The sequence below is a fragment of the Pleurodeles waltl genome, chromosome 4_2 (assembly GCF_031143425.1).
Source record: "Pleurodeles waltl isolate 20211129_DDA chromosome 4_2, aPleWal1.hap1.20221129, whole genome shotgun sequence".
NCBI classification, from domain to species: domain Eukaryota; kingdom Metazoa; phylum Chordata; class Amphibia; order Caudata; family Salamandridae; genus Pleurodeles; species Pleurodeles waltl.
In genome coordinates, this window is record NC_090443.1 from 668047231 (window position 1) to 668067113 (window position 19883).

Here is a 19883-nt window from a genome sequence, read left to right on the forward strand (position 1 = left end):
AGTAGATTTATTAGAGGGGTGTGACACCCCAACGAACCCCCTCCCCCAAGCCTCCCTCCCGAAGCTACGCACCAGATGGTAGCCTCCTGGTGAACGTAATACTGAACACTAGGATGGCTGCGAATATATTACCATGGGCCCTCAAGAACGTCAGGTATTGTTGACTTAAGTGCGCAGACTGATAGTGGGCACTTCATATACTTGGGACATATCTTTGTGAATCCTACCCAGATTTATGCTATGTATTAAAAATATTGATAGAAGAGTCCGGTTGGAGGCTGGGATCCACTTGAAAGAGGGTTTATTTGCAAAAGGAACAATTATGCCAGTTGGCGTGCTTTAATTAGGGGTCGATTTCAATCGGGGCTGGGCAGCTCATGGTACACCTCCTTCACTATTCAAGGCGGCCATAGCAATGTGGCTGTGTTTGCTGGAGGAACCTCTCTGCTCAGAAATATCATCTGTGATACGGACTCTTGGCACTGCTACAAGCTGTGCCTAGTTTTTCAGGTTAAGACATTGGGATCCAGGTCTGCCTGGGCAGAATATACCGGAGTGCTGTTCTCTGATGACACTTGGGGGGAAATGCTAGAAAATGCCAAGTTGGTTACCAGAAGTATACATTTTAAATTCATGAAAATTAACTACATTCACCAGACATATATTTCCTTATAGGGTGTTAAGATGTACCAAGGGACAGATGATGCCTGCACCAGATGTCATCATGCAGGTGCACGTTTCTATCATATTGTTTGAGAATGCTGTCATGTGCTAAAATATTGGGAAGATATAGATGCAGTTATAAAAGATGTCACTGGGCTCACAATTTCCTTGGACCCCCAGCATTACTTGTAAGGTCAATTTAATAGAACTAAATCGCAGAGGTAGGCATGCCGATTTATAGATTTGGCTTTGGAAAATCGCTAAACGAAAGGCGCTAAATTGAAAGGCAAGGAATGCACCAGGTGTAAAGTAGGTGGTTGCACGATATCTTGAGGTGGGAGAGAGAAGAGTTGTCTACTTTAATGGCCCAGCATCGCAGAACTAACAAGGGACCTCCTCTAGATGAATGGACAGTATTTTGCAGACTTGAGAGGGTAAATCTGACACAGGTCCACCATTAACGTAATCACGTGAATTTAATAACGGTGTAAGAAATGTAGAGATTTGTGAATTCCTGACATGAACTTAATGGGTTGCAGAAATAATGCAACATACGTGCATAGTAAATGTTGAACTAAATATGGTGCTAGTCCATAAGTCTGGGTGAAAGTTAGGGTTGTAGTTTTTGTTCTGTCTCTGTGAGTAGGTACAACTCATCTCGAGTCTTAACATCTATGATAAAGGAAACGTGAATGGGACTCTTCATAGCTGTAAATATCACCCAATAATTACTATATCTGTTTGTATCACCTGGATCAGGTGCGTACTTTTCAAAGGGTTTACTATTTACTGTTTCTACAGTATATTTGATTATCCACAGGTCCACTGTCAATAAAGATTGGCTACAAAGTAAGACATGTTTCTGACATCAAAAGTTGGATATGATCTGACTGTAACCCAACAATAAGCGGCAACAGTGCTATTTTTGGCTGTAGTTCTAAGATAGTGAAAATATCCATATGATGGCATAGCTGGTAAAATACATTTGTTGATGCCACTTTTATGGGTTAGGTAAATATATTTTGGATTGAAATTGTACAATCACACTGCAAACCTTCTGTGGTTGCACTAGGAGAGCCCCTATTGAGTCAGGGATTGTGGAATCTCAGTGTTTTAGCCACTGAGGCAGAAACAGCAGCATTACATCAATGATGGGCATCTTTGAAGTACTTGGCCACTTCATGACATACTACTGCCCGTCATTCAGTGTGACATACATCTGAGTATCATCCTGTGAAGATCATAGCTAGCACTGTTAGTGTGAGAAGTATTAGAAATCGGGATTATGTAGCTGTTGAAAATGTTAGATGAAGTAGTGGAGCCTTGTGGTACACCACAGTTGATGTGGTAATCTGGACCAAGAGGATATCAACTTGATTTGATGCATGTGATAGGACATAAAGGATTAATTTCAGGCCCAAGCAATTACTTGCACTCCTATAAATGAGGACACGTCCTCCAACAAAACACTGCGAGCAAAGGAATTATAACACACCAACCAGATGAATCAAAATCTGTGCACACACATGCTTGTCTGTTATCGTGTGCACTAAAGGCAATCTCCTGTATTAAAGTTTAGAACCAGTCCAATGGCAGAGGTAAATCTGCATGAAAATCAATATCTACCAGATGAGAGGTAGTTGATTGTAGACCACAGTCATCAATGCCTTGGTTGTATAAGTTAATTTTAGAGTAGGATTGTAGTTAGACATGATTTCTGTGTCTGCATTATGTTTTTTTCTTCTTTGGAACATTCCATGCTGAACGTGACATATTACTGATGCTATTTGTAATGTCAGCCAGTTCTCCGTGAACAAGAAACAGATTGATAATACGGTTTGAGGCCTATACCACGTGAAGTGAAAATTAACGTTATTAACCCTTGGACAATTGAGCTTGAAGCTATGTGTGTGGATCCAGCATGCTGTTCTGTTTACTGTCAAACTGCAGCTTCAGCTATTAATGTTGAAGAGCTCTCACTTTTCTCATAGGTTCTAATGTGGAAGGCACAGTAAGACATTCTTCAATAATTATTCAAGGGTGCAATGGAAAAACTTGTAGGCAGTCCGGAGTAGGTATGTTTTAGGCCTTTTATGAAATAAATGTAGTTATCATGTGCGCTAATTCTTGTATTCAGAGCATTCCACTCGCTGGACCCTTGATTCCCATGGTTCTGTCTCAGTGTTTGATCTGAATGACGTATAAATGGGTAATCAGCTACTCAATTAACAAATGCCAGTTTTTTAAGTACTTTTTGACCTTAGCTACAGTGAGCCTCGCTAACAGTAGACAGGACTTTGCACTTGATCCTTTTATCCACAAGAAGCCACCCTAATGATTATGGGGCTCACCCATTCTCTGTTCTTGTTGGGGTGGTTTGTCCCTATCCACCAGAGGTCTAGAAGTCCAAAAATATTTTAAAACCCAGGTTTTCAGGCATGGTACAAAAAGTTCAGGTAGACACAGTCAAGGGTGCCAGGTCATCCGGAAAAGCACTTGGCAGTCAAGACTCACTCCAGTACAGGCCAGCATTAGGGTCAAGATCACATCCAGTTGGTACCAATCAATTGGCTAGTTCAGGAAAAGGCCTATTGCAGCTTTTTGTATCCCTGTAGACACACAGGAGATCAGCCAACAGACACTTAGAGTCTACTTCTTTTTCCAGGTTACAAGATGGAACAGGTCCAGCCCTTCATGGCTCCTCTCAGGTCACAGACAGAAAGTCCAGTGCTCCTCTGTTCCTACTCAGCCCCAGAAAGTGTTCTGAAGACTGTGCCTTGAGTTGCAACATTTATGCCTGACACCAGGTAGTGGGTGGGGGAGATTCCTGCCGCCTGCCTAACAAATAGGATAAATGTTCCCAGGAGTTTCCTTACCCACCTTTGCAGCAGTTCCTGTTTACTTTACTTCAAACAATCCTACAGTGGCCCGACTCCCAAAATCCAAGATGAGGAAACCCTTCTCCCCTTGTACAGAGCCTGTATGTTCACACAGAGGCATGGCCATGGTAATGAGCAGCCTCTCCCCATGGGAATTCCGTGTGCTCGTGCCTGCCCACAGGCTAGGACAGCAAGCTGACTACTGATTTTCACGCCACACTAAGATGTTGAAGCAGAGTCAGAGCTTGGGTTAGAGTCGTGCTGAGGGTCCCACCTGTAATTGTGGCAACAGTATGATTGTTTACCCATTCCCAACATGTTCTTTCATTGGCATTGGGGGGCAGTAGTTACTGTACTGGCTCTACTGGTTCTATCCTCTCTGGAAGATGGTTTGATATTTTTCCAACCTTCTCCCTCTCCCTGGCCACCACTGCACAGAAACACTCCTCTTTACAGTGCTGCCACCGTCATTGTGCCTAACTCACAGAGGGAGGCAGGTGCCTGGTGAGTTTAGGTGTACGCAGGGCGGGTGGGCCGCTAGCTTTGGTGTGAGTGGGTGTGAGCGGCATGGGAGTCTGGGGGGTCTGGGGAAGGCATTGGACCTTGGAATCTCTTCTTACACATGTGCCCCTGGAAGGAAGGATTACTGGATAAGTGGAGGGCCCGGAAAAACTACGTCTGACTGTGCGATAGAGTGTCCCCAGTCTTTTTGCTATATGCCTGTGGGTGGAGGCAGCAGCTTTTTGTACCAGCCTAGTGAGGAGGTAAGTGACTTAGGGCCAGATGTAGGTAGCCATTTACATGGTGCTAACTGCGAAAATCGCAGTTTGCGCCATGCAAACAGCCTAACGTGATGCTCATTCACAAATTGCGAGTCGGTACTGACTCGCAATTTTTGAATGCGACTCGCAAATAGGAAGGGGTGTTCCCTTCCTATTTGCGACTCGCATCGCAATTCAGAATTGCTTTGTGACCGCGAATGCGGTCGCAAAGCAACTCGCAGTTACCACCAGTGTCACACTGGTGGTAACTCATTCGCAAAAGGGAAGGGGTCCCCATGGGACCCCTTCCCCTTTGTGAATGAAATAGTGCATACAGAGCCAACTTCCTACATGCCCACAAAGTAAGGAATAGTATGCACAGAGTCCAAGGGTTCCCCTTAGAGGTAAGATAGTGGCAAAAAGAGATAATACTAATGCTCTATTTTGTGGTAGTGTGGTCGAGCAGTAGGCTTATCAAAGGAGTAGTGTTAAGCATTTGTTGTACATACACAAGCAATAAATGAGGAACACACACTCAAAGACAATTCCAGGCCAATAGGTTTTTGTATAGAAAAATATCTTTTCTTAGTTTATTTTAAGAACCACAGGTTCAAGATTTACATGTAATACTTCAAATGAAAGGTATTGCAGGTAGGTACTTTAGGAACTTTGAATTAGCAAAATAGCATATACACTTTTCACATAAATCACATACTGTATAGCTATTTTAAAACTAGACACTTAGGGGGTCATTCTGACCCCGGTGGGCGGCGGTTGCCGCCCGCCTGGCGGGAACCGCCATTTGGCCGCCCCGCGGTCAAAAGACCGCTGGGGCCATTCCAACTTTCCTGCTGGGCCGGCGGGCGCTACCTAAGGTAGCGCCCGCTGGCCCAGCGGGAAAGGGGCCTGCAACACTGAAGCCGGCTCCGAATGGAGCCGGCGGTGTTGCAGGTGTGCGACGGGTGCAGTTGCACCCGTCGCACTTTTCACTGTCTGCTAGGCAGACAGTGAAAAGCATGCTGGGGCCCTGTTAGGGGGCCCCTGCCCTGCCCATGCCATTGGCATGGGCAGGGCAGGGGCCCCCAGGGGCCCCAGGACACCCGTTCCCGCCATCCTGTTCCTGGCGGTAAAGACCGCCAGAAACAGGATGGTGGTAAGGGGGTCAGAATCCCCATGGCGGCACTGCTTGCAGCGCCGCCATGGCGGATTCGCCCAGCCGGGGGAAAATCCGTCGGGAAACCGCCGGACCCGGTTTTCTGACCGCGGCTTTACCGCCGCGGTCAGAATGGGCAAGGAAGCACCGCCAACGTGTTGGCGGTGCTTCCGTCACCCGCGGCCCTGGCGGTAAAGAATGAGGGCCTTAGTGCAATTTTCAACACTTCCTGGGGGGAGTAAGAGTTTGTTAGTTTTTGCAGGTTAGTAAACCACCTACGGGGTTCTCAGTTTTTGGTCCAAGGTAGCCCACCGTTGAGGGTTCAGAGCAACCCCAAAGTTACCACACCAGCAGCTCAGGGCCGGTCAGGTGCAGAGGTCAAAGTGGTGCCCAACACGCATAGGCTTCAATGGAGAAGGCGGTGCCCCGGTTCCAGTCTGCCAGCAGTTAGTACCCACGTCTTCGGAAGGCAGACCAGGGGCGTTTTGTAGGGCAGCGGGGGGACACAAGTCCACACAGAAAGTACACCCTCAGCAGCACGGGGGCGGCCGGGTGCAGTGTGCAAACAAGCGTCGGGTTTTCAATAGAAAGCAATGGGAGACCAAGGGGTCTCTTCAGCGATGCAGGCAGGCAAGGGGGGGCTCCTCGGGTAGCCGCCACCTGGGCAAGGGAGAGGGCCTCCTGGGGTTTACTCCTGCACTGGAGTTCGGATCCTTCAGGTCCTGGGGGCTGCAGGTGCAGTGTCCCTACCAGGCGTTGGGTTCTTAGAAGCAGGCAGTCGCGGTCAGGGGGAGCCTCGGGATTCCTTCTGCAGGCGTCGCTGTGGGGGCTCAGGGGGGGCAACTCTGGTTACTCACGGTCTCGCAGTCGCCGGGGAGTCCTCCCTGAAGTGATTGTTGTCCACAAGTCGAGCCGGGGGCGTCGGGTGCAGAGTGTCAAGTCTCACGCTTCCGGCGGGAAACGCAAGTTGTTTTAAAGTTGCTCCTTTGTTACAAAGTTGCAGTCTTGGGTGAACAGAGCCGCTGTCCTCAGGAGTTCTTGTTCCTTCTAGATGCAGGACAGTCCTCTGAGGCTTCAGAGGTCGCTGGTCCCTGGGGAGAGCGTCGCTGGAGCAGTCTCTTTAATAGGGGGGAGACAGGCCGGTAGAGCTGGGGCCAAAGCAGTTGGTGTCTCCGTGTTCTCTGCAGGGTTTTTCAGCTTAGCAGTCCTCTTCTTCTTAGGTTGCAGGAATCTGAGTTCCTAGGTTCTGGGGAGCCCTTAAATACAAACTTTAAGGGCGTGTTTAGGTCTGGGGGTTAGTAGCCAATGGCTACTAGCCCTGAGGGTGGGTACACCCTCTTTGTGCCTCCTCCCAAGGGGAGGGGGGCACATTTCTATCCCTATTGGGGGAATCCTCCATCTGCAAGATGGAGGATTTCTAAAAGTCAGAGTCACCTCAGCTCAGGACACCTTAGGGGCTGTCCTGACTGGCCAGTGACTCCTCCTTGTTTTTCTCATTATCTCTTCCGGGCTTGCCGCCAAAAGTGGGGCCATGCCCGGAGGGGGCGGGCAACTCCACTAGCTGAAATGCCCTGGGGTGCTGTAACAAAGGGGGTGAGCCTTTGAGGCTCACCGCCAGGTGTTACAGTTCCTGCAGGGGGAGGTGATAAGCATCTCCACCCAGTGCAGGCTTTGTTACTAGCCACAGAGTGACAAAGGCACTCTCCCCATGTGGCCAGCAACATGTCTGGTGTGTGGCAGGCTGCTAGAACTAGTCAGCCTACACGGATAGTCGGTTAAGGTTTCAGGGGGCACCTCTAAGGTGCCCTCTGGGGTGTATGTTGCAATAAAATGTACACTGGCATCAGTGTCCATTTATTGTGCTGAGAAGTTTGATACCAAACTTCCCAGTTTTCAGTGTAGCCATTATGGTGCTGTGGAGTTCGTGCATGACAGACTCCCAGATCATATACTCTTATGGCTACCCTGCACTTACAATGTCTAAGGTTTTGCTTAGACACTGTAGGGGCACAGTGCTCATGCACTGGTGCCCTCACCTATGGTATAGTGCACCCTGCCTTAGGGCTGTAAGGCCTGCTAGAGGGGTGACTTATCTATACTGCATAGGCAGTGTGAGGTTGGCATGGCACCCTGAGGGGAGTGCCATGTCGACTTAATTGTTTTGTCCTCACCAGCACACACAAGCTGGCAAGCAGTGTGTCTGTGCTGAGTGAGGGGTCCCCAGGGTGGCATAAGATATGCTGCAGCCCTTAGAGACCTTCCCTGGCATCAGGGCCCTTGGTACAAGGGGTACCAGTTACAAGGGACTTATCTGGATGCCAGGGTGTGCCAATTGTGGAAACAAAAGTACAGGTTAGGGAAAGAACACTGGTGCTGGGGCCTGGTTAGCAGGCCTCAGCACACTTTCAAATCAAAACTTAGCATCAGCAAAGGCAAAAAGTCAGGGGGTAACCATGCCAAGGAGGTATTTCCTTACAGGGCATAAAGGTTTTTTCAGAGCAGGCAGTGGTCCAATGGACCACTGCCTACACTGAAAAAACGAAACCAAATGGTTTCGTAATTTTTTTCATTTTGCAACTCGTTTTCCTTTTAGGAAAACGGGCTGCAAAATGAAAAAAAAAACTGCTTTATTGAAAAAGCAGTCACAGACATGGAGGTCTGCTGACTTCAGCAGGCCACCATCCCTGTGAGTGCAGGGACTCGCTATGGGGTCACAAAATGCGACCCACCTCATTAATATTGATGAGGTGGGTCTTTGCGACCCCATAGCAAGTCGCAGACGGTGTCTGAGACACCGTTCTGCATCCGATATTGCGAGTCGGACAGAAGTGAGTGGCCAAGCCCTCTATTGAAGAGAGAGGATCTAGTATCTAGTAGGGACACCACTCCTCACACAAAAAACAGCAGGGGTGACCAGATGCAACAATGCAAAGGTGAGAGTGGGTCCTCACAGGGTATGGGTGCGTGTATGACAGGGACCGTGAACTTAGACCAGTGCAAAAGCAGAGGAAATGATTGTCTTATAGCATACTCCACAGTGGTAGAGCACACTCAGACAACAAAGCAGGCCTGCATACGCCCAGAGTAGGCTATAGCGCAAGTCAAGATGGTCTAAATTTCAAGGGGGTACCAATGCCATTGGTATTTCAACCCATATTGCAGGCACCAAGGGGGTGTTATGCCCCACTACACAAAGCCAAATGATTGGGCAGAGGATGGGGTCACTGTTGCAGTCTCAGACCCTCAGATTAAGCTCATTTCATAGAATGTGGCTGGCCTGGCTTCCAAATAAATCGTCCCAGAATGGTGTGAGTTCATTGAACACTTTAATTTTGGTTTATTTCAAGAGACATAGTCCTTTCAACCTTGCTACCATGTAGGCTATGTAAACTTCTCAAAGGAAGCTGTAACATCAGCGAAGGGAAGGTCTTCAGGGGGACTTGCCATCTGGACTAGGACGACAGTGCTAGGTGTGCTGAGAGAGGTCAAGGTGGACTCCCCAAATGTACTGTGCATCTGTCTAACAACTCCATAGGGCAAAGACTTTTATTTTTTCCAAAGGCCTACTGCAAGTCCGCAGGATGCAGCAAGGAACCAGTTGTTTTAGATGATCTAAATGCACTTTTGGCCACACTGCCAATTAACACTAGAAAAATTGTGGAGGTGACTTTAACTGTCAATTTGAGCCATTGAGTCTAGAGACTCTGTTCCTCTCGACAGACAATGATGACCTTTGGACAGTTCCAGCTCTTAAGATCCCCTCCATTACGAAGTGGACAGCTACTGCAGTTAAGATTAATTCACTCACTTCAAACCAAGGGTTACAAGCCTGTAATGGTAGAATGAGCACCAAAAAGACTAGGTCACACACCTTGAATCCGTATTAACTCCACCAGCTTAATTGACTATATTTTGCTGGACCTTAAGCTATGGCCACAACCAGTGGACATGATGGTTATACCACACAAAGATAGTGACTACACTGCTTTGGCTCTCAAGCTCACCTTAAACATCAAAGGCCAATCTGATAACATAGAAGAGCCACTAGATAGGAGACTGAGAGTTACCAACAATAAATGTAGGGTCAAATGGACTAGTATGGAGAACTAACAGGAGACTATGGGCCAGATGTATGAAAATATTTTGCACTCTCAAACGGTGCGAATTGCTAAATTCGGGCGTTTGCTAGTGCAAAAAAGTGGTCTGCTATGCATGAAAGGCATTCACAGACCACAAAGCAGAATTCGCTAAAATTGCGATTTCTTGTGTTGTGACCTGGATTTTGCGAGTCGCAATTTGCGATTTGCAAAATCCACATCGCAAGGCGATGCTGCAAATAATCGCAAGTTGCGATTTTTCGCAGAATGGCATTTTGCACATGCAAAATACCATGATATGAAACCAGGTGTTAACCTGGTGCAAAATGTAAAAATGCAGTTAAACTGCATTTTTAAATTGAACATGTAAAGCACACATGCCCTTTTGGCATGTGTGTACTTTACATGCTGCAAAAAATGATTTTGGGGTGCAGCAGAGGGGGCCTTAGGCCCCCAGCACCCTGGGCTTTTGCATTTCAAAAATTGCTATTTCTGATCCAAAAATCGCAATTTGGGAAATGCAAAAAATTTGCAGCTATGGGCCAACAGGCCCATAGCTGCGAATGGGGCCGGTATCGCAATTTGCGATTCGGTAATAGCATTTGCGATTTTTAAGAAATCGCTATTACCGAATCGCAAATGTGATACATGGCACTTTGCGAGTCGGAAATAGTGATTTCTTAAAAATCGCAATTTCCGAATCGCAAAGGGCCATGATGATACATCTGGCCCTATATGTCACATTTATGGTTCGGTGACAGGTAGTATGGAGGGAATGGTGTTCCTGTCCCTGACTAAGGTTTCTGAAGTACATTTGAGGATAATCTCTGAGATTCATAAGAGACTGTTTGAAAAATTGAGAAATCTCTTTTTTGTTTAGAGCAGGCAGGTGGTCGTGAGGAAACATCCGTGCTTACGGAGTGCTTACTTCACACAGCTGTTTAACGCCCTACTGAATGAGGCTCCATTGCCCTTGATGTGGGCTGGGGCTGAAATCATTCCTGTATATAAAAAGGGTCCTGAGCTATTCAGTAGAGTTTTACTTGGTAGATTACATGAATGGCAGGCAGGCAGATATTGATATTATGTTCCCTGTTACAGACAGGTTTTAGGGAGACCACAAGCACGATTGACCAGGTTTTCCAGCTCCTGATGTTATTTTATAAAGTGCTTACTCTGGGGGGTTAGGGTGCGGGGTTACGGTATGCCATATTTGTGGACCTTCTTTCAACCTTTGACTTAGTATGGCAGGTCCTGCAAGAGCTAGGAGTACCCAGTTACCTACGAGATAATATTGTGATGATGCATAACAACTATGCACAGGTCAGGTGCAGGCAGGTTGATGAGTGGACAGAGTCATTCCCTGTAAGTAGAGGGGTCAGACAGGGGTGTGTACTTCCTTCCACGTTACTTTCACTCTATAGCAATGGCCTTATCAATTTTTAAAATCAGAGTGATTTTGACACACTCAAGTTAGCGAACATGAGGATCACTGCCCCATGTTTGCCAATAACATCCTGCTCCTCTCTAAGTCCACCATAGGCCTTGGAAAACTCCTGGATTGCTTTGCAGAATTTTGTGTACAATGGGGGTTAGAAATTAATGTGGGTAAAGCTAAGTATATGATACTGAACCCGGTGCTTTGTACCAGGGCAAATCTGACATTAGCAGGGGCCTCCTTGGAGAGAGTGCACACCTTTTCCTAACTGGGCATTACATTATTTGAACATCTGGGGTGGCAGGCTCACATCACGCAGTGTAGGTTAAAACTTGAGCAAGTTATAGGAGACATAATTAAGTTGGCATATAGCTCACAGTTTCGAGCCGCACAGCTGGCCCTGCAGGTTTATCAACATCAAGCCCTGGGGACAGCCACCTATGGAGTTGATCTGTGGGGCCATTTGGATGCTTCTGCTTTACACTCAGAGGAAACTCAACTTGGGGTGAGAGCCCTATCTGATAAGACAGGCCTATGGCCAATCCTTTATAGGAGAAGGATCTGGGCTACCCCAAAGCTCCATCCATATCATGATGGTCTAGAAGAAATACTCAGCCTTGGGGGCTCCTATAATATACCCTGGATCAAGTATGTGAAGGCTACATTGGGAGAAATCAGGCTAATAACTTTATGGAATACACCGGGAGAGGCAAGGCTGACATCCAAGTCCAACATTAAATCAGCCTATTGGCAGCACAGAGATTCTCTAATACATTCGCAGGCAAGCTGAGGTACTTTGACTGATGCCTTCCTTACAATTAAAGATGCCTTTAATAGAGAAGCTTCTTGGATGAGATAGAGCACCCCCTCGCCTAGGTGTTTATTTTGGCCATTCTGCTATGGGACCCTACCCCAACACTCGCTCACTACAAAGTAGTCTAAAACCCAGAGAGTGGATGATTGGCAGTGTTCGGCCTGTGGCACCCCCAAATAGACCCTAGAACATGTATTGTTTTTCTGCTAAGCTTATAAGAATAGTAGGTGCTGTTGGATACTGCTGTTATGCCAGAATCTGGGCATTAGAGACTTTAGAGTTGCATTACGGTTGTTAAAAACAGATGGCAGTAAGCCACTGATTTTCACACTTACTCGCTATTTGTTGGCTTTGTGGAGAATTAGGGCAAAGATATGTGCTTCTCCTGAGAAACAACCAGTGCTGCTGTCTTGTTACGCAAGACACAATGATTATGATTGCATAATCAATCCCAGTCCAATTTTAAACGATTCAGGATTTGACTGATTTCTTTTAAAAAAAATTTAGATTTGCCCAAGTATCCTGAAACCTAAATAAATTTTCAATGCTTTTATGATGTGTATATGACCTTACTTCAAAGGCTGTTCTGATCCATGGGTTTTAGCACTATGTTATTTATAGCATCTAATTATTGTGTCTTATCTATATTTGACTGTTTTTTTTCTATGCACTTTTATAGTCATTGAGCTAAAATAAAGGTCTTTGAACTGAAGAAATGAATGAGCAGCACCTCTTCGGTGGTCACTTCAAACCAGTTCTGGGAGCAGCTTCCCCACACGGGGCATGGTGCCTGCCTGGCTAGGAGGACAAAATATGGTGTTTTTCCAGATGTTACCTAATATTTGCCTGTGACAGGGGAGACCCCTTTAAAGTAAATTAGGTTCCTGGCTACACCCAACTGATTTTCCTGCCAGGTGAAGAAAAAACACCTCCCCACACCCAAGCCAATGTCTGCTGTGGAGCAGTTTTCATACCTCATCAGGGCCAGCTCCTGGCTGGGCTAATGCAGATTCGTCTCCAGGAGTGTTTTGCAGGGATAAGCTAACTTTCTGAAAGTTACTTTCCCTTAATATTTACTAAAGTACAAATTCACCATTAAATTGATCTTTTAATTAATATCAGAAAGAGTGACTGAACCATATTTCTAACTAGTCCCAATCCAGAGACAGCAGAATTGAATCCCGCTTTGAATTATTCCCTATGGGCCCACCAGTGAAAATAACTTTTGGGTGATAGTCATTTCAACAACATGTGAACTTTAGATTTCTGCATATACTACTTTTAAATACCATGCACTCTGCCTTGTGGTCTGGAAGGCCTATTTAGGGGTGACTTTAATATTTTAAAGAAAGGTTTCTCCTGTCAAAAAGGGTTATTTTCACAGCAAGGGTTTACACTGCAGCAGTCAGGCTACACAGGGTAGGCCTGAAGTTATCTTGGCTTCCACTGTAGGGGATGGCACAGTAGGTGGTGCAGTCCACAAGTGGCTTTTAACTTCAAGCCCTGGGTGCAATTTCTACACCATGTACTAGGGATGTATAGGCAGTTAGATGTGCCAACTAATAATAAGCCAATTCAACCATGTTTAAAAAGGAACACAGACACTGCACCACTTAGCAGGAGTAAATTGCATGGAGTTCTAAAGAAAGTAAAGCAGATGGGCCAAAATCTGGGGGGGCATCACACAAAATATGGTCATTTTCTACAGAAGTGTATATCTGGACCAAATATGAACTTGATATCTGTGATTGGCAAGCAAAGAACAGATCCATTGCATGACAGATATAGATATTGCAGCACATTCCTTGAGTCTAGTTAGGAGGATTTTGTAAACCATAGTGTTATAATCGTGTGAGATGACGATTAGTATCAGAGCGGAGTTATTTTTTTTTTCATCTGAAGACAGCTGGAGCTTCTCCTCAGATATTAGCAACAGTGTTATCTTGGCCCTGCTTGTGGACAATATCCGACAAAATTGGTGATCAAGCCAGACATGCTTTACTTTTGCAAACTGTTATAGCTATCTTGTGTCCGTCTTTACAGTGACCTTGCTGGGAAGGGTAAATTGGAGATCTGTGGTCAGTGAGCCAAAGCCTTCTATTGACCTATGGTTTCTTGAAAAGGGTAAGATGATGGAATATTTCAAGGGATGAGGAATGGCCTCCACTTGGACAGAAGCATGTGGCTGAGCATGGTTCTATCTATAATCTCATAAAAGGCTTTCGATTTTTTGAGTCAGAACCTCATTGGGTATATATTGAAAATTAGTGGAAGAAGATTCATAAGAAGGTGGGCGTAAGGAAGGAAAAGATCAAGATGCTGGACTCAAATAAAAACAAATGATTCTCACAATACTCTTTTTAGGGTGTAGATTTGGTAATTTCCTGTTAGATCCTGAAGATCTTCCTTCTGTGATGCGATGCTTTGTTGATGCAATACGTTCCTTTAAACAGCATTCTCATATCTCCTTCCATATAAGTATGTGTCTTCATTTGACTTCATCCATCATTTATATACACCATTGACACTCACATTGATTCATTTCGGCTCAGTGAGGTCCGAGTAGGTCATGCATGTCCATTTTATATGTGGTAATGTGTTACAGATGTCTTCGGGTTAAAAGTGTTTTGAGAAATAAGGCCTCATTTAGACCCTGGTGGACATTCTGGTGATCTTTCAGGGGAGCGGAGGACCATCTGCCCTATTTGAAGATCCCCACCTGTTTTGTGCAATATAGGTGCTCTGAAGAGAGCCACGGGCAACATATCTAAAGCATTTATTTGGCAAACTTTTTTATTTAGAGAGAAAAAGCTCCCAAAGTGGGAGTTGTCTACCCAAAACGAAATTGTGAAAAAATAGAGCTTGCTCCTGCATTTGGGGACCATTCTGCACGTTTCCGTGCCCAGTTCTCCCATGGATTGCATGGTGGACCCAGGCAAAGGAAATAAGTGATGGTCGACTCTCCCTCAGAGGAATAGGACAGCCATTGATGTAAGCTGGAGGCCCATTGATCAATGGACTGCTGTATCAGAGGTTTACACTGACAGAGCCACCAGAGGCTTCTCCAATATAACCTTGGCTGTTGACTCCACCTTAAACTGAGCAAGAGAACAGTGAGTCTAGGGGAGCAGGAGCACAGCAGGTTTACTGAGGTTCTTCTGCTTCACAAAACTCTAAATATGGCACAAAGTCTAGACTGTGCTGTATGTGACCCCAAGTTCTTCATCAGTTATATGCTGTGGAATCTCATTTTAAGTGTGGTTGGGTAATGTAGGAATAGTTGGTACACTAGGTTTGGGAGGTGGTGGAAAATGAGATAATAGTGTGACCACAACTGTAGTCATTTATGTGTTGTTTGAAGGTTAGGCCTTTGCAAAAGACGATGGACAGGCTTTTAGCTTTCTGTGCTATGTCTGAGGTCAGTTGAGGAAGAGACCTGTATGCTAGAGTACCTCCCACTGAGTGACTATGATTTATCTCCATTTAATTAGACAAAGGCTTTGATGATCCAGACCCATAAATGGATTACACATCTCAAGTGTTCTGTCATGGCTTCCAATTATCAGCACTGCATTGAACAGTAGACATGTCTGAGTGTAACACTAAAGGGCAAGGTGTATTACAGTAAGTCTAGGGCCTCTCCAGTGCTGCTCAACGGATCTCACACCACTTCCTCTAAGATGTGATGGGTATTTGTTTGCTGTTTGTGTTGTGGGCTAGTTTAGGGGGCATTGGTACTGTATGATTGTCTTTGTCCGGCACAATAAACATTCACATCTAATATAGTCAAATTCAATACCCACATTTTAGCACATTTATGGTTCTCACCTCAGCACATGAATAATTAATATCTTCTGATGTTCATGCTTCGCATTTGAACACGTTTGCCCTTCACCTTCAAATAAACTATTTGTCTATTTACTGGCCTGTTCATAACACACCAATTAGTAAATTCAGGACTCTCCAATGAAGTAAAACATTGTGATTTCCAGTAAAGAAACACATAACATGATCAAAATGCCTTTTCCAATTCAATAAGTAAGGTTAGCATGGTCCTGCTGCCTATAGGGCAACAAGGCAGCGTCCAGTGAGCTGATGTGACAGTTCAGCTTGTGGCCCGTTGTTTTTTTGGTTGTTTTTCGACCTGTTCTATGGTCTGTTGGGCCAGTTTCAACCGTTGAGTTCCTTACTGTTAAAAAAAAAAAAAAGCATTGCCCGCAGCAAGCTCAAACCCATGCTAAACACTTATACAGCTTCGAAGGTTCAAAACCGGCCCAACTTGCAAACATGGCCACATTTTAGCTTTTTAATTCACTAATGGAGGCCACTTTTATTGTGGTTTGGGCCTGTTTTCTGCCCCAGTCCGACCCTGAACGTTAGAATTCCATGAGGACAACGCACATGGTTCCTCTCGTCAAACACCGTGGCTCAGAAGGTATTAAATTACTACACCTCTGACTGTGTTTACAATGATCTGCTTTGCTTAGGCTGATTGACATGTCCATGATTACTTTTTTTTAGTATGTCTGTTCCTACTTTTCCAATTCTGTAGAATTCAATCGAACTCCGAAATTATAAGCATTCCAAATTACATCCCTTAGCACACAACCAAGTAAACGATCCTGAAAATATTCTACACATGTTACATGTTTTGAAGTTCCACAGACTATTTTGCAATCACTTTACATTTGAAAATCCATTACTGCTAAAGTGAGTTTATAAATGAGACAAGTATGGCTTTAAGAATCTTACATACCTCGGTTTTTTGGGCAACGTCATTCATCGCTGCTGTTTTTCAATATGTCCTTCTCAGTATGGTTTTGTTTCAATCAGCACCTAAAATATATTTTTTGAATATTATTCCACGAATTTTTATAATTAAGAAAAGGCAATTGTACGCAGATACATAAAATAGGGCAGACGTATGAAGACCTTGATCATGGCAATAAAAGGTTCCTTTTCATATATGGCTTTACAATAGTGGAGTACTTAAATATTTCACAAAACGGATGCATGTACACATAAACATTTCCACGCATTCATCTCAATCTTATACCTTACAGCCCTTCGATCCTACAAGCACTTACAGTAAACGCTCCTTAAATGACTGGTGTTGGCTGACGCTTTATTTCGGCATTTCATTTCAGAGCAGTGACAGTTAAAACTGTGAATGGGTTGCAGTGATAGGGAACGCATCCATTATTTCAGTTTCAGTCAATGGATGATCAGTGACTGATAACTTGGATGTTATGGGCTGGTTAATGAAGAACTGAGCCAAACACAATCCTCAATCTCAAGTCTACATTGAGAGCATGGAAAATGAATTCTCTGAGAGGGCTTAGTAAACTGGCTATGTTTGTAAAAAATGGGCCACTGGACAGCTGCAAAATGTTTCTTGAATTGAAATAACATCGATAGCATAGAGTAGTAGGTCTGTTTCAAGTAAAGTCCTTAATAATTGCCTTTGAACCCAGATGTCACCAGATCTTATCTTTCCAGGAACTGTGATACTGTCAAGTTCTTCGATTAGTTATATTAATACAACATCTAATGCAACATTCTTCTGGTTCAAATGTCTCCTCACCATGCTAACGTTAAATAAGAACACATGCAGACATATAACCAAAATAATGCAGTCTGAATTGACGTCCTTTTTCCTTACATGTGCATAAGGATATGTCTGGGATGCATACCTGGATGCATATAATCTATGTCAGACCTTCCTAAACATGTCAGAAATTCACATTTCTGATAAGATTTAGTATATAAGGACTGCCACTTGCCCACTTGCCAGAAGAAGTCCTTCACCCAGATTATCACCTGAGATTCTGCCCGAGACAGTCTTACCTGCTGCCAGCACACTTCAGACTGGTCCCTAAAACATTTTATACACATTACAATAGCTTCTCAGGCTATATTCTGAATAGTCATCTATACACAACTGGTCATGTTAGTTGTCTCAGAAGGATTCTATAGAAAGTGAACAACCTTATTGGACAAGAACTATAAATATCAATCCAAAGAGTAGCTGATGCATTGGAACCACACACCTAATCAGTCCCTTCAAGACCTCATAACCCTAAAACAAAGAAAGGTACCATGCAAGTACATGACATACTCATCGGAAGCACATTATCCTTTACTGGGATTTTCTTGTATCTCATAGGATCCATGAACTCGAGGGCAGAGTCAACTTTTAATGTGGTTGTCCTTCAGTTGCCCCCTTGATGACCTTGTGCACCTTTTCACAGCTTTTAATCTGCCATTTTTAAACAAATTAAAATGACAGAATAATTACGTTTATAATAATGTCTTGCTAAAATATTTACTTGTGGGTTTTGGTTATAAATATTTTGAAATATACTTTGGGGCTCTGAATTTGTTTGGAAGAAGTGTATATCTTTAGCCCAAATTGTTTTTACAAATTTAACATGAATTTGGATTGTGAATTAGAATTATTTGTTGTGCCTCCTCCTCAATTTTTAAGTTGCCCAATGTATCTGAGACTCAAATTAGAGGAGTAAAGTTTACCTCCTCTATTTTTGCCCTTTCCCCAAAGTTTGTGGGACTCTAGTTAGAATAGCATTTTGCCCCACCATTACTGTACTTTCCCAAATGTTTGTGGAATTCGACCTTGAATACAATATCTTACTCAGCCTAATTACTGCATTTTACATAAAGCTTGTTTGACTGGGCATCAAATAGTAAACTACATCCTCTGTCCCAATTTTGTTACTTTTGCTGTGTATGTAGGACTGTGTCTAGAATAGTAACTTTTACCCCCTTAAATTTTGCACTTTCCACAACGTTTTTGAAATTGGAGTTAAAAGAGCAAATCGTAGATGCCCCATGTTTTTCTCTTTCATAATACTTGTAGGACTAAAGTAAGATTACTAAATCTTACACTGCCAATTTAGTCATTTTTTAACAGTTATTTTTGGTAAATATGCTAGTAAAGTAACACTGCAATATAATTGTTAAAAAGGTATATTTGTGTTAGTAGTAATGAAATAGTTTAAAGAAGAATACATTTAAAACAATATTAGGATCAGATAAAAAAAAAAAATGAGGTATAGAATGTAATTTTAACAAGTTAACAGTAATGTTACACAGTTCGATATATTTAAACATAAAAACAATACAAAAAGTAGTTGTTAGGAACACAGTCAACCATATCTATAGAACATATTAGCATTTTGTATGTTGGTGGTGAAATGTTTAAAAATAAATAAATGGAATGTGTAAACTAACTTAATATTTAATTCATATATTGTATAAATGACATATTTTAAACATTTCAAGTGTACATATTTTCAGAAATTTTTCATAATTTTTCACTTTTTTTTTAAAACAAATTGTGAAGACTTTTAACATAGCCTGCAATATATTTGCAGACTCTATTTTATTTTTCTTCTGTCAGTGCCAAGTGTAAAATGAGCAATGTGGCTGACAGTTTCCTTTCTGGCAAGAAACTGATATGTGTGAATTAAATAGTCTGGGAAGATTTGATTTTAGTAATTTTAAGTGTACATACTTGTTTGTTGATATTTTGGTTAGTGTATATCAGTGGTACATTATTGCACGTTTAGTTTATTAGTGAAGGACGTATATGGGGGTGCATGTTTATTATTTAATATGTATTATGGTTTTTGGAATGGGGATGTCATTATTGTGATACTACATATGCAGAATTCATCAATTCCTCAAGGAATACAAATGGAAAGCTGCACCTGACACAGGTTTCAATGAGTATTCCTTAGGAGATCATATGATTTACAATTTGGAAATCCATTCCCTCCGTATGGTGTTCTCCTGGGTGGAGAACTCTGAACAGGTGGATTGGGATGATCTGTTCTCCTTCCCACCATGTACAAATAAATAACTCCAGCAGCCACCCTGAAAGGGGATTACTTCAGCCTATTGTTAGAATAATTCCCTGACCATTTCCAGGATAGGAAAGAGCCAGGCCATGTTGGCAGGTGTTCCCAAACTTTCAAGGCAATTCACATATTGAAAAAAAACATTTGTCACCCCCTGAGTGAAAGTTATGGCTGTAGAGACTCCATACTTGTGCTGGT

General features: G+C 43.6%; 1 protein-coding gene across 7 annotated transcripts in view; it reads right to left on the reverse strand.

Annotated features, from left to right (window-relative positions):
- Positions 1-19883, reverse strand: part of NEXN (nexilin F-actin binding protein) — a 353325-nt gene that overhangs the window by 221766 nt on the left and 111676 nt on the right. For all 7 annotated transcript variants that reach the window (XM_069232244.1, XM_069232240.1, XM_069232243.1 and 4 more), the window contains exon 2: positions 16562-16641. In XM_069232244.1, the coding sequence (XP_069088345.1) occupies positions 16562-16588 (27 nt within the window). In that variant the 5' untranslated portion in view covers positions 16589-16641. The remainder of the gene's footprint in view (positions 1-16561; positions 16642-19883) is intronic.